Genomic DNA, 19,564 nt, shown 5'->3' on the forward strand with positions numbered 1-19,564 from the left:
TCTCGATTGGCTGAATGGCCTCCTTCTGCACTATAGAGATTCTATGACTTCTATGATAGCAATCACAAGTGAGAAGCTGGCTGATGTGTTCTGTCACTCCCGAGCACAGGAATGCTGCAATTATAAAAACTGTGTTGCTGCCACCCAGCAAAGGCCAACTAGCTCAGCAGGGGACGGAACTAAAACTTCAGTTTTGTATGATGCAGTTCCCGACCAGATGGGGAATGTACCAACTGAACCATGATGTTCAACAGTAAAAACAATGCACAATATACCACCATGACAAACCTGTTATTTTAGCAACATTTTATTTAGCAGTGCTTTCAATTTCAGAAACTGGCTTTGGAGTGTTTAGTACATGTATTATTTTCATAAAGTTTCAGTTTTCATCCAAAGAGAGTGATAAAATAAAGTAGGAATCGATTTCAAAGCATTGGTTAACATGCCTCTGTTAGGAGTACAGAAATTTAACTTCAAACTCTTGTACAACTCATAAATATTGACTGTAAAAGATTTTTCTGAATCTATCCTTATAAAAAACCTTAGGAACTTTAGAAATTTTAATTCAAATCTATAGCCAGTCTATGGTCAATTTCTCATTATTGTTCATAAATCACAGCAACTGGAACTGTACGTAACAGATTTTTAGTCAGTCTCACTGTAACACAGGGTTGATGTCCAGTAGCTGCATCTGCACTGATGGTATAATGCTCACTTTCAAACAAAGACTACCATAGCAATGAAGAATGCACTATCTTCTCATTTAATTTTTCTAAGCATTGGGATCCTAAACTTACGTTAGGCTGCTGGATAATATGCTATGGAACAAGCCCACATCTCCTGAACATAATTAGGGGAAAGACATTACTTTGATCGCCGTGCTTGGTGACATTTTTGTTTTCAAGTGGATTTATAGTTTCACTTGAAACAATGACCAGGGGAAATCCTCTTAAATGTAGTTAGAATGTCAATATATATATAGCAACGACTGCAATTCTCCCTCTCCCCCACTATTGCCACTCAGATTCCAGTGGATTAGGCCAATAACTGAAAATTAACAATTGCCCATATTAAAATTACTCGTTTTCCAAAAGCACCATGGATTTTAATTTGAATGGAATATTGTCATAAAAACATTTCAAGCAGTTTGGTTAGAAAAATCCCTTTTGAAGATATGGGAATCCGTTTATTCTATTCTTACATTGGCAAGAGAAGGAGCAACGTTACAAATTGACATTAAACCCATTGTCAGCTTAACGTTTTCAAATCCAACACAGCAATGTTCACGAAAACATTCGCATCTTCTGTACACCCAAAAACTCTCAGCAAATTACTCATTCATTTCAGGATTTCATCTATGTTTAATATCGAGACACAATTTAGCTGGGAAGATTTATTGCTCCCTTTAAATTGTGATTTTTCTTCTCTGGCCAAGATTTTCCGGCCCCACTCCCGCGGTGGATTTTCCGATGGCAGAGGTGGCCCACCATTGGCCAGCGGCAGCGTCTTCTGGTCCCACCAAAGGCAATGGCGTTTTCCATGGCTCATCGGCCGCACTGCCAATGGCAGACCACCTCCACCGGCAGAAAGCCTGCCATGGGGGGGGGGAGGGCGGCGGGGTGTGGGGGCAGAAAATCCCAGCCATTAGTTTGAAAAATATTATTGGCACTTAGGCAAACGTTTTCTTTAATGCTATTAGAATCAAGAAGGTGGAAGTCAAATATACATATAAATGTTTAAATGATCATATACCCTTTAGCAGTATTTATATCATGAAACCATGTTAAAGGTTAGCCCAAATGACATCTCACTTGACATATTTCGATCTAGTTAATATCAATACAAATCATGCAGTATGTACATTCAAACCTTTTGTTGTTTTCCCGGACACATAAAGGCACATTTCTCAGATAGCTGCTCACTTCTGAAACCGCAAATGAACTCCAGTACGATATAGCTCATGCCATAGGAGATATCTATTTCAGCTTTGTTTGAAAAATATTGCTGAATGTCATATGTAACAAAAGGAACATACAAAAGCTAAGGAGAATCTGACCTTTGTAGGATTGTGTACATTACTTGAGATGTCTAAACTACTACAAATATAGCTATCCCGAAAATATAAGCCTCGTGGTTATAAAGCATAGGTCAAAATGAGGGATGAATTACTACTCAAGTGCTAACTGCCACACAATCACTTATTTTGGGATTGCTGGTCTGAACTGTTGGGCTCTTGGAGGTACATGAGAACAGCTGTCTGCCTAATGATTTGTAAGCGAATTTGAAATACATCAAGTGCCCCATAGCAACAAAGGAAGTGGAAATGATCACAAGAATGCCAAATGCTTCTGGGTTGGGGGCCAGTATTACCATGATAAAATGCACCAGATCTAAGAGGTAATTCATGGAATCCTGTACGCCATTTATGATTCCCCGTTCTGATTCATCCACATTTTCTTGAATGAGCTGCGTGACTGTTAAATCAAAGGACCAAAGCCCTGGGGAAAGACAAGTAAGAGCCACCATTAGTTTCATAAATTTGAAGAGTTGCTCAACTCTACATGCAGAAGTGGACCTGATAGAATAAAAAATGCAGTACAACCTATGATTATTTATTATACAAAAGAAATGTATAATGTCTTTATAATAGACCTCTTTCACACACATTTCACATTCGCAGGTTCCTGGATCTGTTTCTTTTTTTTTCAGATCGTGTCATAATTCAGTATCATGCATACATTTTCATATTTTTTTCTTGTTGTTTCAATTGTCCAAATAAAATTGTAATAAAAGATAAAATATCTCCACATGTATGTTAAGAACATTCTTTTTCAGCAACAGAAAAAGGCCATTGGGCCTAAATTTGTTCCTCTTCTTATATTCCCCAAGTCTATCTTTCTTCTCAGCAAAACCATCATTCCCTTCTTTCTCCATAAACATTGCTAATGTCTCTGGAACTCATTTATATAACGATAATCTTCCTATGATTAGATGATCAGAATTTATACAGAAACAATGCAACCTGTTTTGATATGCACTTTGTCCTGTTGTTAACACAACTTTATTTATCTGCTTTGTCAAATTGCTGCTAACACTGTGCTGATAGTTTCACAAAGATATTCACTATCACCTCTAGATCTTTATCACTTTAAAATTACACAGTGACAAAATCTGTGTAAAATTAGCATTTATTTTAGCATTTCATAATTTCAGCAGACTCTAACTTGTTTGAAATAGAAGGAATACCACTTCATGTTAAAATATTTTCACATGTCAAATGATATGGCAAAACATTTACAAGATTGTTTGATCCATATTTTCTACCACTTTCATAGAATCCCTACAATGCAGCAAGAGGCCATTTGGCCTATCGAGTCTGCGCCAACTCTTCAAAAGAGCATCTGACCCAGGTTCTATCCCCATAACCCCACATATTTACCCCACTAATCCCCCTGACCTACGCATCTTGAGACACTGAGGGACAACTTAGCATGACCAATCCACCTAACCTGCACATCTTTGGAGTGTGGGTGGAAACCAGAACACCTGCAGGAAACTCATGCAGACACGGGGAGAATGTACAAACTCCACACAGTCACCCAAGGCTGGAATTGAACTCGGGCCCTGGCCCACTTTCAATTTAAAATTTAAATTTATTATGTACTTGTTCTTTTGGGACTTTGTTCTTGTATTGTTTCTAATTATTATGCACATGTTAACATTGTGTCCAACTATCACACCAGATCGAATCTCTAAATTTTTTGGCATCTGGTTGCACTGTTCTTCATTACTCTATTATATTAAGATGTAGTGTCACAAACCAAATGCATTGTACATGCTTACGTAATTACAAGGTCAAGCAGCTGAGCAGTTCAGATATTCCTTGACTTCCATACACCGGGGAAGCCCTTTGAATATATTTAAATTTATTTAAAGGGGTTCCCGCCCCTTCTGGGCAGGAACCTCATTGCGTCACTGGTGAGGGGCAGGGAAAATCTGAGAATGAGATCTTGTTGGCGAGATTCTTGTTCTGGTAGTCTCACCGGATTTTCCGCCAGCATCACCAGCTAAAAATCCCCCACAATATCTGCGCCCATTTTCGTCCCTGTCCAATTTTGTGACTCTGGCTCTAAAGGAAGTAAAAGCTGAGCTAATTTATCTTAATTTCTACTATCTAATCCCACCAGACATCCTGAAAAGTCCAGAGTTTGGAATTTCCTAATATCCTTGTGCAAAAGGCAGTGTGATATAAATAATTCCGGTTCACATTTGTGGCTAAGAATTTCTCTTTTTGAAGTGAAGTTTGACTACACTTTCATATCTCTATGGTTAACCTTTCATCTGAGTTGCACACTTACCAATTCTTGCAGCAATTATGCCAGCAAATAGCAAACTCACTGAGATGTAAGATTCTGGTTGGAATGGATCATCTCCTGGGGATTCAGTTGTGAAGTTGGTGTACCCAACTGTGGTGACTTGGTGAGGTTCTGTAGTTGTTAGAACAGGTTCCATCAAGTCATTCATATCCAAATATCTGCTGCTGAAGTCATCAAAAGGTGATACAGATAAATCTAAAGGGCTTCCAGGCATGAAGACGGAAACTACACACAAAAGCAGACATGAAAACTGAGCCACACCGGAGATGAAGCCTGTACGGATCAGGCCACATTTTCGGCGAATCCAGGTGAAGGCTATGGTTCCCAGAATTCCAGCGATAGCAGAGGCCCCCATCAGCAGACTAAGAAAGGATCCACTCAAACCTTGGGTGTAGGCATATCCAGTTGTGATACAGTCAAAACCAAGCACAGTCATGTATAGGAATGCAAGGCCCATGCCAGCCCAGAATACAGGTTGGTTGTAATAGGCTACCCACCCATCCCTTAATGTATAGAAAGGCTCAAGAACTTTATCACCACAACGTTGCTCTTTCTCTTGTTCCAGTGTCTTCACTTTCATCAGTTGAGCACCTTCAGCTGGACAGACTAATCCTGGTTTCTCATCTGTGTTCGTTTTGCCACACTCAATATCTGGAAACACATTTAACATCTTCAATGAATAACCAGTGGCAGAGTTGGAGCAGTCTAGGTGAAAGTAGTGATCAAACTTTTAAGAATGCACTCCAGTTTACAGGTTTAAATTTCCTGAATTTAAGCACTTCACTGGATTACAAATGGCTTCCCATTTGATATGGAAGCAATTCCCCTCAGTGAGAAACATTTGCAAATTTAAAACTGCATGAACGTTTCTCCCCGCAAATAAGTGAACAAGAGAACATCAAGTTTCTTAACATGCATTTGTCAGCTGACATCAACAGAATAGAGTAATATTAACATGAGGAACAACTAGACTTATTTTATACCTCAGTTAGAAATATAGACATAGAAAATAGGCGCAGGAGTAAGCTATTCAGCCCTTCGAGCCTGCACCACTATTCAATATGATTATAGCTGATCATGCACTTTCAGAATCCCACTCCCACTTTCTTTCCACACCCCTTGATCCCTTTAGCCACAAAGGCCACATCCAGCTCCCTCTTGAACATACCTAATGAACTGGCCCCAACAGCTTTCTGTGGTAGAGAATTCTACAGGTTCACAACTCTCTGAGTGAAGACGTTCTTCCTCATCTCAGTCCTAAATGGCTTACCCCTTATTCTTAGTAAGAAGTCTCAAAACACCAGCTTAAAGTCCAACAGGTTTATTTGGTAGCACGAGCTTTTGGAGCACTGCCCCTTCATCAGGTGAGTGCTCCGAAAGCTTGTGCTGCCAAATAAACCTGTTGGACTTTAACCTAGTATTGTGAGACTTCTTACTGTGCCCACCGCAATCCAACACCGACATCTCCACACCATGGCCCTTATTCTTAGACTGTGACCCCAGTTCTGGACTTCCCCAACATTGGGAACTTTCTTCCTGAATTTAGCCTGTCGAGTCCCATCAGGATTTTTATAAGTTTCTATGAAATTCCCTCTCATTTTTCAAACTTCCAGTGAGAACAAGCCCAGTTGATCGAGTCTCTCTTCACATGTCAGTCTGCCATTCCAGGAATCAATCTGGTGAACCTTTGCTCAATAGTAAGAATGTCCTTCCTCAGGCTAGAAGACCAAAACTGCACTCAAGGCGTGGCCTCACCAAGGCCCTGCAGCAAGACATCTTTATTCCTATACTCAAATCCTCTTGCAATGAAAGACAGCATGCCATTAGCTTTCCTCACCGTCTGCTGTACCTGCACTCCAACCTTCAGTGACTGTTCCACCATGACATCCAGGCCATGTTGCACTTCCCTTTTTCCTAAACTGCCACCATTCAGATAATCTTCCTTCCTGTTTTTGCCACCAAAGTCCATAACCTTACATTTATCCACATTATATTGCATTTGCCAAGTATTTGCCCACTCAACCAGCCTCTTAGCATCCTCCTCACAGCATACACTGCTACCCAGCTTAGTGGCATCTGCAAATTTGGAGATATTGCATTCAATTCCTTCATCCAAATCATTAATGTATATTGTGAATAGCTGGGGTCCCAGCACTGAACCCTGCGGTACCCCACCAGTCACTGCCTGCCACTCTGAAAAGGACCCATTTATTCCCACTCTCTGCTTCCTGTCTGCCAACCAGTTCTCTATCCACGTCAATACATTACCCCAATACCATGAGCTTTCATTTTGCTCACTAATCTCTTGTGTGGGACCACATCAAAAACCTTTTGAAAGTCCAGATACATTATTATCAATAGATATCAATAAACTGTTATATTTGCCCATATTGAAGATAGATATTTTCCCACATCTTGACCGGAATTTTACTGGCCCGCCCACCATGGGAATCGGAGCGGGCGAGGGGTGGAGCATGGGAAGGTCCGCTGACCTCGGGCGGGACTTTACGGTTTCAGGACGAGCGAAGCCATAAAATCCCACCCCTTGTCTATGATGACAGCAATGCACACACACTCCCATGTTAAATGCAGTACAGGTTTAATGGAAAGCTCTCTCTGCTATAACTCAACATGGCCTCTTAATCCCAATGTCTCACACCCTGGCCACTGTGATGATTAATTTAGCATCACTCTGTGGCACATTATGACCATGCGGGTTTGTTTCATGTGGCAATTTACCGACTATACAATTTACAGGGATTGTGAGGTTTTTATGATATCACGTTAGCTCACTGGAAATGTGTTCATTGTAAAGCTGATGGCTAAGTTTCATAATACTTTGCTTTGTATTATTTCATGTTTTAAATGCCAGCATAATTCCATATTTATTTGGCAGATGTGTTTAATAAAATGGACAGACATCACAGTAACTCAAATCAAATGAAAAGAAGGTTGGTATCGTGTTCCTAGGCAGCCACAGTCCATGACATAAAAGATAAGTGTGCTGATAGTTGACTCGCCCTCAGAATTCATTTTCTTTCATGATCAGATCTGCCACTTAAATCCCAGGAACCGCAGGAAAGCTGGGCACAGGATGGGAAGACATTCTATCCTAGAAACTCACTGTTACACCTACAGACCATTTCATCATTTTATTGTTCCCAACCTTTCAGAGATCATGCTGATAATATTGGATATTTATTTTATAAATCGCGAGTTTAAATCTTCTTTTAAATACAGTTCACAATGTAGATTGTGATTGACTTAAACATGCTAGATTGAAGCGTCATCTTTGTTTATATCTAGCTACAGGAGAAAGATGAACTCATCAACACATTTGAGCATCCACTATGATGTTAGGGAATTAGAACAACTCACATTAGTGAATGTCCTCTGTGCAGCTAAAATAGAACTTGCTGTTTATTGACTAACTAGTCATTTTGCATTGCTATGTATCGAGTACCTTTTTGTTTGTTCAGTGGTTTCATTTCCTGGTCATCCACCTTTTGTCTTGCTTTGATGGCCAATGCAGGTGTTCTTTGGTAAATTTTCCACAACAGATAATATTCGAGACACATGGAGCAGAGATTCCAGCCGGAGATAAAACCACAGCCAATTACAGGGGAGCCAAAGGTCATTATTTGTCCAACTGCCATTGGAGCCAAAATATTTGTCACCTGATCAATTCTGCGAACTGTAGCGTTCATATCTATAAGGGCAGAAAAAGTTAGTGGTGTTTGTATTGTTTGGAATACATTTTGTACATTTGTCGTCCTTTCGTTAAAAGTACTTTTGATCATTATAATTGTACACTTCATTTTTGTTTCGATTTTACATGAAGTTACAAATACATTTTCTAGTTTCTCCAACAACATTCAGTAACTTGATTATAGCTTAAAAGTACAAAAAAGTGCTTTAAATTTCACAAATGAAAGGTTTATATGAGTGAGTTCTAGTTAAAGTCCATAGAGGCAAGTACTTCCATGCCTTCAATATGGGTCAAATTCTTTTTTTAATAACAGATAAGATGGTTGCTACTGAGGAATAAAAACCTGAAGTAATAAAGTTCATTACACTATTGCAAAAGGTTTACTTATTAAAGGCCTATATACAGCTCGATACTTGCACAGTCATTTTTAAACAGGAAGCAAGCTCATCGGTGCTGCTTCTCTCTAAAGCTAAATTTCATCAACAGTTCTTCATAATATATCAACACTTAAAAAGTATGCTTTCGCCCAAAACCAGCCACGTGCTAATCCCCTTCCTCTACTCATAGCCATGAAAAGCCATCCATAAGTCTCAGTTTGGTTCAGTTTTCAATTAGTAGAACACTTGACTCTGAGTTAGAGGTTTCTGGGTTCAAATATCATTCGGGAACCTGGATACATTTGGTTGATCATTCAGACCATCATTGTTGGAGGTTTTGTCATTCAACGTCCATTCTGGAAAGTCGAAAAGACCCTGCAACTTTATTTAACAAGCAAAAGGTATTTGTCAAGGATTTCTTCTTGAACTGAAGTCATCAAAAAGTAAAAATGATCTGGTCACGCATCTTGCTTACTGTTGTTGGGAATTTGCTGTGTGATTATTGGCTGCTGAATTTAGCTGCACGACAACAGTGACTGTACTTCAAAATAATTCATTGATGTAAAGCTCTTGAGGATATCCTGACAATATTATAACATAGAAACATAGAAAATAGCAGCAGGAGTAGGCCATTTGGCCCTTGGAGCCTGCTCCACCACTCAATATGATAGTGGCTGATCCTCTAACTCAACAGCACACTCCCACGCTCTCTTTATACCCCTTGATGCCTGTAGAGTCTAGAAATCTATCTACTTCCTTCTTAAATATATTCAGTGACTTGGCCTTCTGTAGTAGAGAGTTCCACAAGTTCACCACCCTCTGAGTGAAGACGTTTCTCCTCATCCCAGTCCTAATAGGTCTACCCCATATTCTGAAACTGTGACCCCCTGTTCTAGCCCCCAGCCACTGGAAGCAAATTCCTGCATCCATTCTGTCCAGCGCTGTCAGAATTTTATATGTTTCAATTAAATCCCATCTCATTTTGCAAAATTCCAGTAAGGTGCCATATAAACGAAGGTTCTTAAAAATAAGAGGGAGTTGGAGCTAGCTGGATTGTTTATAACAGAAAACGTTTTGGGGGTCAGAATTATTGAAAAGCTGCCACAGGAGGCATCATTGATGGTGCTGGGAGCTCAGGATCTGGGGGTCATTAACAACTGTGGAGGGAAACAAATGTTGACAGCAATGCTGGGCCAAAGACTAAGGGAAGTTTGAATTGGAGGTGACAGAGTAGGGAGGGAAGTGAAGTGCTGTATATACAGGATTGTTGGAAAACTTCAAATTATTGATGAGTTGAGGGCAAGGCAAGCCTGCAGGCAATGCAAAAAGCCAGTGCAAGTGTACCCATCATAATTAACTGTGAAAATATACACACAATACCAGTCTCAGCCTCAAACAGTCAAGGAAGCTTAGGCAGAACTTTACTTTGTTTACAGGAGGTGGCTGGTGAATGGTTGTCTGAAGCTTGTTCTGCCAAGATTGATACATCAAAGGAACAAGCAAAGGAATAACCTCTCTGTGGATCACCACCTTGGTGTGGCGGAAAAGCACATGCGCTCCAACAATCCCTTGAGCAATGCCTTCAGGTACTCCTTGCTTCTGATAGACCATCCATGGCAACAAGGTTGGGGGGAAATACCAGACAAAATGCAGTCCAAAAATGTCCTCAACTGCAGAACAGGCAAAAGAAGACAGTGTGCTTCACCAGCTGCAAAGGTTGAAGAAGGTTGCAGTATGAAAGGTGGTCCCAGTCAACATGATTCGACATGTCACCAAAATTTAATTACCAATCCATCAGAATCGTGTGGACAGCAAAGGCCCCCATTTTAAACAAAATCACACACAGGCATTTTCTATCAGGTTCCATTTGCCAATGAAGAATTGATGACAGGGACAGACCTGGGAGGTCCGAATCAAGGATCTGCACATGGGTGACAAATGCATGAAAGTTGTTGGACACCTGTATTGGGACAGAGATTTCTTTGGGCAACAGCATCTTCAACTGAACAGTTCACTTCAGGAAACCCTCTGCCCACCCCAAACGGGGAGGGGGCTACAAATAGACTGCCCCACTTTCTCCTTGGTGGGGAGCCACATCCTTCAGGATCACTATCTTTGTGGTCAAAAAAAAAGAAAACTTTAAATGAACAAAGAACAATACAGCACAGGAACAGGCCCTTCGGCCCTCCAAGCCCGCGCCGCTCCCCGGTCCAGGATTGAATCCTGAATCCAGGATCCCCGCCCAATTTTCCAGCCTATCTACATCCTAATATCCTATCCACCGAGCTGTCCCTCACAGCTACGATGCTTTGTTCATCACAACCTATTAACTCACCCCCACCCCCCCATTCCAGACCATGTGATCTCCAGGGAGAGGCGAAAACCCAGAGTGAAAACCCCAGGGCCAATATGGGGAAAAGAAAATCTGGGAAATTCCTCTCCGACCCCCTGAGGCGATCGAAACGAGTCCAGGAGATCACACTGGCCCTGATCGGAAAATGCTTCCCAACCCTATTCATTTCCACTTCCATGAACACCATATGAATTCCCTGCCCCCGAGACAGGTTCCCAACTATCCGCAGTCTTGCTCTGTACTGGCACCAGCAAGATGATCATAGAATGAAGCCTTGAAACGAGAAACAAAGAACAATTACCCCGCGCCGCTCCCTGGTCCAAACTAGACCACTCTTTTGTATCCCTCCATTCCCACTCCGTTCATATAGCTGTCTAGATAAGTCTTAAACATTCCCAGTGTGTCCGCCTCCACCACCTTGCCCGGCAACACATTCCAGGTCCCCACGACCCTCTGTGTAAAATATGTCCTTCTGATATCTGTGTTAAACCTCCCCCCCTTCACCTTGAACCTATGACCCCTCGTGAACGTCACCACCGACCCGGGGAAAAGCTTCCCACCGTTCACCCTATCTATGCCTTTCATAATTTTATACACCTCTATTAAGTCTCCCCTCATCCTCCGTCTTTCCAAGGAGAACAACCCCAGTTTCCCCAATCTCTCCTCATAACCAAGCCCCTCCAGACCAGGCAACATCCTGGTAAACCTCCTCTGTACTCTCTCCAAAGCCTCCACGTCCTTCTGGTAGTGTGGCGACCAGAACTGGACGCAGTATTCCAAATGCGGCCGAACCAACGTTCTATACATCTGCAACATCAGACCCCAACTCTTATACTCTATGCCCCGTCCTATAAAGGCAAGCATGCCATATGCCTTCTTCACCACCTTCTCCACCTGTGACGTCACCTTCAAAGATCTGTGGCCTTGCACACCCAGGTCCCTCTGCGTCTCTACACCCTTTATGGTTCTTCCATTTATCGTGTAGCTCCTCCCTACATTATTCCCACCAAAATGCATCACTTCGCATTTATACACACATAGCTCACTGGCTATCTACTTCAGGCAACCAAACATCTTGCTAGTTTGTCAAACGTAATGCAATTATCTTTGAACATTGTCAGATTGCAACTTCCACAGGCCAATTTTTAACTTTCCTTTGATGTTCTCGGTATTTGCTTAATTTGACTATGCTTTAATCTAATCCAATAAACCTTAAATCAAATAGTACATTTATTGGTTATGATTTGTTGATTGAAACTTTTTCTATAGCAATTACTGCTCTCAAGATTGGAACCGAGTTCACCCTTTGTACCTTCTGATACCTGAGCAAGGCAGCTCTACAAGGAACAATTGACTAACTAGCCTGATTTTAACAATGGGACTTAGAGGAACCCAAATGTCACTGAGGGACTGGTGTCCTTTCCACTCAGTTCCAGATATCTCAGTTGCACAACAGACAGGATTAATCTTGCTGAGCAATCAGTTGGAAACTTAGCTGCTGACTAAAATACTTTACATGTGTGCCATTCTCAAAAACAATTTTAGAAGTCACCTTGCAGAGCTAGTCATTTGGTGAGCACACTTAGTCTATGTCCGTATGTCCCATGCTTTGACAGTGAACAATTTGCTTGAGTTCACAATGAGCTTCACTCTGTCCATTTGGGGCAGTCATGATGTGGAGATGCCGGCGTTGGACTGGGGTAAACACAGTAAGAAGTTTAACAACACCAGGTTAAAGTCCAACAGGTTTATTTGGTAGCAAAAGCCACCTGCCTTTGCTACCAAATAAACCTGTTGGACTTTAACCTGGTGTTGTTAAACTTCTTACTAATTTGGGGCAGCACAGTGGCACAGTGGTTAGCACTGCTGCTTCACAGCGCCAGGGACCTGGGTTCAATTCCTGGCTTGGGTCACTGTCTGTGTGGAGTTTGCATGTTTTTCCCGTGTCTGCGTGTGTTTCCTCCAGTTGCTCCAGTTTCCTCCCACAGTCCAAAGATGTGTGGGTTAGGTTGATTGGCCATGCTAAATTAACTCTAGTGTTGGGGGATTAGGAGGGTAAATATGAGGAGTTATGGGAATAAGGCCTGGGTGGGATTGTGGTTGGTGTAGATGGGCCAAATGGCCTCCTTCTGCACTGTAGGGATTCTATGATACATTTCAGTGCCAGGAGTGTGAAGTGTTCACTTGTGTGCACATATCACCTCAAGGTTTTCACTGGGCATATTGCAAATTTTTATTAGTCGTATAAGGACAAACTAGAAGTTAGACAGGAAGGTTTAATACTGCTCATACAATGAACTTTTACCCACTTCTTAGAAGTGTTCCCAATGATTATTCAACTCCTGAAGGAGGTGAGAGAAATTGGAGGAAATCCATGGAAATGTATATTGTACATGGGCTGCTAGATGAAGTGGAACTGTCAGGCTGATTAACCTCTTTTCATCCCATAATTTTATGTTCTTATTTGCAGAATTAAAAATAACATGGAACTTGTTTTGGAAGTGCCTCTTGGTATCTTTCTTTACAGAAGAATGAATATCAGAAAAATGTTGTTAAAAGTATGAAATAAGCACTCTTTTCCTTTTAATCGCAGTGCTTCTTACCCATGTAAGATTAAATTTAACTTCAGAAAATCAGGATTGGCTGTATTTTGTGCCTCCACCCAAGTTGAGTTTTATTCTCGGTGTCCAAAAATTAATAATATCTGAAAATCTGCACCACTTTCTATGACCTAACGCCTCTTTAAAAATCACTTCACCCTTTCCAGCTTACATGTTTTAACAGCGAGTTTATTATTCTTTCAGTAATAATTCATTTGGATTCTCACACTTCTCAACTACACTTCATGCACAATTCTTCTGAATGTAATATCAAGTTTTCCAATGCACCGCACCAAAAAATAAAATGGCAATTTTGAGCAATTCGGAATTCATGAACGAATTCAAAAAGCAAAGGGTGGGATTTTCCAGTCCCACCTACCCAGGGACTGTAAATTCCTGCCTGAGGTCAACAGACCTATTCATGGTCCATTAAATTGTGCATCCCACCCACTATGATTCCCGTGGCAGGTGGGATCAGAACTTTTGGGCTGCAAGGCAAAATTGTGGGACATGGGTGTCGCTGGCTGGCCAGCATTTATTGCCCATCTCAAGTTGAGCTTGGAGGACAGTTGAGAGTCAACCACATTGCTGTGTAGGCCAGACCAAGTAAGGATGGCAGATTTCCTTCCCCAGTGAACCAGATGGGTTTTTTTCTGATAATTAATAGTTTTATGGTCGTCAGTAGATTCTTAATTCTAGAAATTTTTTATTGAATTCAAATTACACCATATGCTGTGGCGGGATTTGAACCAGAGCTGTAGCTGAGTTTCTGGATTAACAGTCTAGAGATAATACCACTAAGCCATTCCCCTGTTATGTATTTGCATAAAACCCTAACAGTTCAATTAAAACATTTGTGGCTTTGACATATTCACTGAGATCGTATCAAATAATATCTATCTTAGGGCTATAGTGCGCTGATCTGATGCTACTTCTACATCACAGTCCTGTACTTCAAAGGACTGTGCAAGAGATTTGAAATATCAGCGCATGTTAAAATAAATTAATATGGGATATTTCATGAAGTTGGATATGTAGCGCCTTTCGAACAATTTTCATTTTACAACTGATTTGTCAATTGTTTTTCCTTTTCCAGCCTTAGTCTTTTCTGAAACATTTCAATTGTATGGGGCAAGATGAGATGCCTCACAACCAAAATCCTGTCCTCATCTGACATCTGCACAATCAGCAGGTTTCACAAGAGTATGCCCAAAAGCAGAAGTCAATCCTGATTTTTGCTCTTTAGCTCAGGAGTACCGGGGTCAATAGCAGTCATTTCTGCTATCAGCGTTTTCAGTTCCAGGAATCATGTCTGTATGGCTACATTATATTCTGACTTTTCCTACTATGTTGTTGTGGAGGAATAAAAAATGAAGTTCAAAAGGGCCTGTCTGCTCTATAATTACGCCTGCCATCTGCTTCACACATTAGCCTGCATTTTCAGGCATACAGAAAGGTTTGAACCCTGACTCAAACTCGGGCTCCACCATTTTCATGGGGGAGGGGGAAGGGGGTATGGGCAATGGAAGCAGGTTCTAAATTGCTTATCCATGTTTCCTGTAGGCACCTGCCCATATAAATCAGCAGCTGCCTCCATTCATGTGTGATTTTGAAGAGGTGGGTGCCTGAAACCCAAAGTGAAAGACTAAACCAGGTAGAAGCAGATCTGAACCGTTAAGATTCATTTTAATAGCCAGGGTACTTTTTTTGGAGAGGTAAGGTACTGCATTGGACATAGTCCAATAGTCCATAGTCCATAGGGTGGCATGGTAGCACAGTGGTTAGCACTGCTGCTTCACAGCTCCAGGGTCCCGGGTTCGATTCCCGGCTCGGGTCACTGTCTGTGTAGAGTTTGCACATTCTCCTCGTGTCTGCGTGGGTTTCCTCCGGGTGCTCCGGTTTCCTCCCACAGTCCAAAGATGTGTGGGTTAGGTTGATTGGCCAGGTTAAAAAATTGCCCCTTAGAGTCCTGGGATGTGTAGGTTAGAGGGATTAGCGGGTAAAATATGTGGGGGTAGGGCCTGGGTGGGATTGTGGTCGGTGCAGACTCGATGGGCCGAATGGCCTCCTTCTGCACTGTAGGGTTTCTATGATTTCTAGTCCTGGGACACCTTTGGGAGAGGACAGGTACTCTTTAGTTGAGGTAAGGTACCTATTTGGAGCAGTCATGTGGCCGTTGAAAATTGTTTAAATTATACATGAATGTGTATAGAAAAGTGCATAAATGCATTGGAATTATCAAACTGTCAAAGAACTGTCAATAATATCAACGAACTGTCAAGCTATCAAAGAGCTGTCAAAGAACTGTCAAGCTGCGAAAGAACTCACAAAACTATCAAAGAATTGTCAAGATGTCAAAGAAATGTCATAATTAATTTTAACTGTCAAAACTCATTGGCACTGTCAAAATTTGTAATTCCACTGGTCTTTAAATATAAACAAAATATGGAGTTCAAAAGAAAATCAGTGCTTTCTATGTTACTCTATCTGTTGACATAAACCTGATTTACATAAGATTTGTGCTGCATAAATTATTTTACAACCTAACATGCATACAATGGGTTGCCTGTTAAGTGAGCAGCTTGACAACTCCAAGTGGTTATAGAACAGACATATTTGTTTTCTGAAACGATTAAATACTTAAGTGAAATGTTTGTTTTCATTAGAGATTATTTGAAGGAATTTTAATGTAATGATCATTTTATTTAATCAATGAGAGTTTTATTTAAAATAATGGTTTCATCAATAGACACAAAACTTTATTTTATATCAGTATGGCTCCTGAGGTTTGCCCATGGTGGATACCAGGGGAGTTGACAGAGGGGGTAAGAACAAAGGGTGGTGAGTGGGAACATGGGTTGGCTTGAATTGACACTAAGTTATCATTGGGGCTGTGAAAAGGCCATGGGGATGAGTGGCGACAGCATGAGTTGATAGGGGCTCTGAGGGACTATGAAGGATGGGTAGAGGGGCAGAGGTTGATGGAGGGATATGAGGTGCTATAGGGGTGGGTACAGGAGCATAGGTTTGTATGAAAAGTATGGGAATCCATGGGGAGGTGGTTAGGGACCTGTAGGTATGGATGGGGTATGAGAAGTGTGTGGTGGTATCCAGACGGTTAGGGTTGGGAGATTTTTTTTGTTTCGTTGTTTTTTTTTCAATCTTTTGCACAATGCCAGTTGGCTTGCTGCCTAACGCACTCAGCAGCTTCTGCACTCGTCCCAAGGACGGTGGGCCCAACTTGTAATGTAGCCTGACCCTGGACTGAAAGTCTCAACTTCTGGACCCCTTTTTGCCCAGTTTGTAGAGTTAGGAAATGTTCCGACTCTGCACCTGGGAGTGAAAATCTGGGCCACTGTGTACTTGGAACAAGCTGATACACCAACCTGCCAAACAATTCCCTAAGCAAATTAATTAATGATTATCCTTGAGTAAATCTATTGGGAAAGCTAGGGCCTTGACTTGACATATAATTGATTTATTCTTTACAAAGGTGCCAGATAAAACACAGAGAGATCTTAAACAGGGCATAAAATGAACCGTGCCGCAGGTAATGTTACGGTAGCATTAGCACAAGTTATTTATTAACAGATGATCAGATCTGTAAGAAGTGCTAATATATATTCTGTCAGAATGTAACAATTACCCAACGCATGCACTGAATTACAACCTTCATTTGTCTTCTGACTTGTATAGGGGTAGTAGGGCATCATAATCTGCCTTTTTGTTGTTATGTGAGCAGTTTTCCAGAATATCTCAGTTTGAGACAAAGAACGACCGAATCTGCAGATTTATCAGCAATGACCAAATGTTTCTGTGCATGTTCCAGAGTGCACATTCTTCATGAAGCACTGAGATTAAAGAGTGCAGCATTTACTCTTACCTGCCAGTCTGCTTCTGTCTTCACCTGCAACAACTACAATCCAGTCTCTCTGAATTGTGATTCCCATAGCAGTACTTGCTAGATTTGCAATGTTGGCAATGGTAATGATCAAAATGTAGCAGGCTGTCTATAACAATTTCAAATAAAAATAGCATTAGAAAAACAGTTGGTGAATAGACCCACGTTAATGTTTTAAAAAGAATAACATCAATATTACACTCTGGTTTTCTCCTTCAGATACTCTAGAAGCTTAAATTAATGATGGCCGAATTCTTTGGTCTCGCGTGCCAAATCTTTGTTCACTGCAGGGAGAAGTTTAACAACACCAGGTTAAAGTCCAACAGGTTTATTTGGTAGCAAAAGCCACACAAACTTTCGGAGCTCCAAGCCCCTTCTTCAGGTGAGTGGGAATTCTGTTCACAAAACAGGGCATATAAAGACACAGACTCAATTTACATGAATAATGGTTGGAATGCGAATACTTACAGCTAATCAAGTCTTTAAGATACAAACAATGTGAGTGGAGAGAGCATCAAGACAGGCTAAAAAGATGTGTATTGTCTCCAGACAGGACAGCCAGTGAAACTCTGCAGGTCCTGGCAGGCTGTGGGGATTACAAATAGTGTGACATGAACCCAAAGGTTGAGGCCGTCCTCATGTGTGCGGAACTTGGCTATCAGTTTCTGCTCGACACGCGACGGCGCAGAGTCGCTGAGCAGAAACTGATAGCCAAGTTCCGCACACATGAGGACGGCCTCAACCGGGATATTGGGTTCATGTCACACTATTTGTAATCCCCACAGCCTGCCAGGACCTGCAGAGTTTCACTGGCTGTCCTGTCTGGAAACATTACACATCTTTTTAGCCTGTCTTGATGCTCTCTCCACTCACATTGTTTGTATCTTAAAGACTTGATTAGCTGTAAGTATTCGTATTCCAACCATTATTCTGTAAATTGAGTTTGTGTCTTTTTTGCCCTGTTTGTGAACAGAATTCCCACTCACCTGAAGAAGGGGCTTGGAGCTCCGAAAGCTTGTGTGGCTTTTGCTACCAAATAAACCTGTTGGACTTTAACCTGGTGTTGTTAAACTTCTTACTGTGTTTACCCCAGTCCAACGCCGGCATCTCCACATCATCACTGCAGGGAGACCAGAGAGTCCGAGCTGCAGGTGAGGTCGGAGAATTCCGGTCCATATCTTTATGTTTGAGCTTTTGCTTACACGAGAAAAATTAACTCCTATCAAGGGCTTTTTGTCAACAGGTCAGATGTCTGATTGCATCTACTGTTGATGGCTCTCATGGAATTAACAGGAATTTTCTGAATATTGTCCCCAAATTTAGAAAGCTGAACACCATCCTAGTGGGCGGGAATTAACTGAACAAAGCTGTTTATCAATTAGTAGTCTGCACAATAACAGAGACAAGCAGATTTTTGGATCAATAATCCAGAGGACTGTTAAAAATATAACTTCCATCTGAAATTCATCAACCATTCTCACATTAGGCACATTTGGCTTTCTCCTATTGTCTTTAATAATGCAACTCCAACTGTAATGTGAAAATATGAAAGAAGACAATATGTGCCTTTCGATTTAATACAAGCAGAGTAAGCAAGAATGACTTTTTATGGCAGTGTAACCTCTCTCATGACCTCCACAGCATTTTGAAATGACTGGGGAAACTGCTTGTTTGCTAAAACACTAGACAATGACAACACACAGTAATAAATGGTAGCCTGCAATTGCATTTACTATATTGTAAAGCAGTACAATAGTCCAAAGGAAATTGATTTAAAACAAAAGTACTGGAAAATGGTGGAAACAATTTAAATGATCGCACTCTCACAGCTCCTGATGTCACCAGGACAAAGATTAGGGCCCAGATTTTAGCCTGAGGTAGGTGTGCAGGGGCCAGCGTGAGGTCCAGGTTGCCTTAACTCCTGGACCCCATTTAAATTAGTCCATTCTGAACTCCACCAAAGCTGGTGTAGATGGTGTGGAGGCCAGCTGGCAAGAACTTAAAAATCGAGACAGGGTCACACTGGGGTCTCAAGGAAATGGACGCTGACAAGATAACCTGGATGGCGAAAGGGAGGAGACAAAGAGGATCTGAGGCGATCACAATTGGTGGAAGCTGGAGCAAGTGGTAGATGTTGGAGGGGAAAGGGGTGGAGTTTGTGGAATCTGGAGCCAAAGATGCCCAGAGAAGCTGGAGAGTGCTTCTTGTAAACCAGGAGCAAGGAGAAGGCCGTTCTGAAGTGACTGAC

General features: G+C 41.5%; 1 protein-coding gene across 1 annotated transcript in view; it reads right to left on the reverse strand.

Moving 5' to 3' along the window:
- Positions 1-291: 291 nt before the first annotated feature.
- Positions 292-19,564, reverse strand: part of slc40a1 (solute carrier family 40 member 1) — a 42,203-nt gene continuing 22,930 nt past the window's right edge. Inside the window, exons 5-8 of the mRNA XM_078228552.1 lie at positions 17,299-17,425; positions 7,840-8,085; positions 4,359-5,027; positions 292-2,498 (exon numbers count right to left, since the gene is read on the reverse strand). Coding sequence (XP_078084678.1) covers positions 2,173-2,498; positions 4,359-5,027; positions 7,840-8,085; positions 17,299-17,425 — 1,368 coding nt within the window. The 3' untranslated portion in view covers positions 292-2,172. The remainder of the gene's footprint in view (positions 2,499-4,358; positions 5,028-7,839; positions 8,086-17,298; positions 17,426-19,564) is intronic.

Source organism: Mustelus asterias, chromosome 14 (assembly GCF_964213995.1).
Source record: "Mustelus asterias chromosome 14, sMusAst1.hap1.1, whole genome shotgun sequence".
Taxonomy (NCBI): domain Eukaryota; kingdom Metazoa; phylum Chordata; class Chondrichthyes; order Carcharhiniformes; family Triakidae; genus Mustelus; species Mustelus asterias.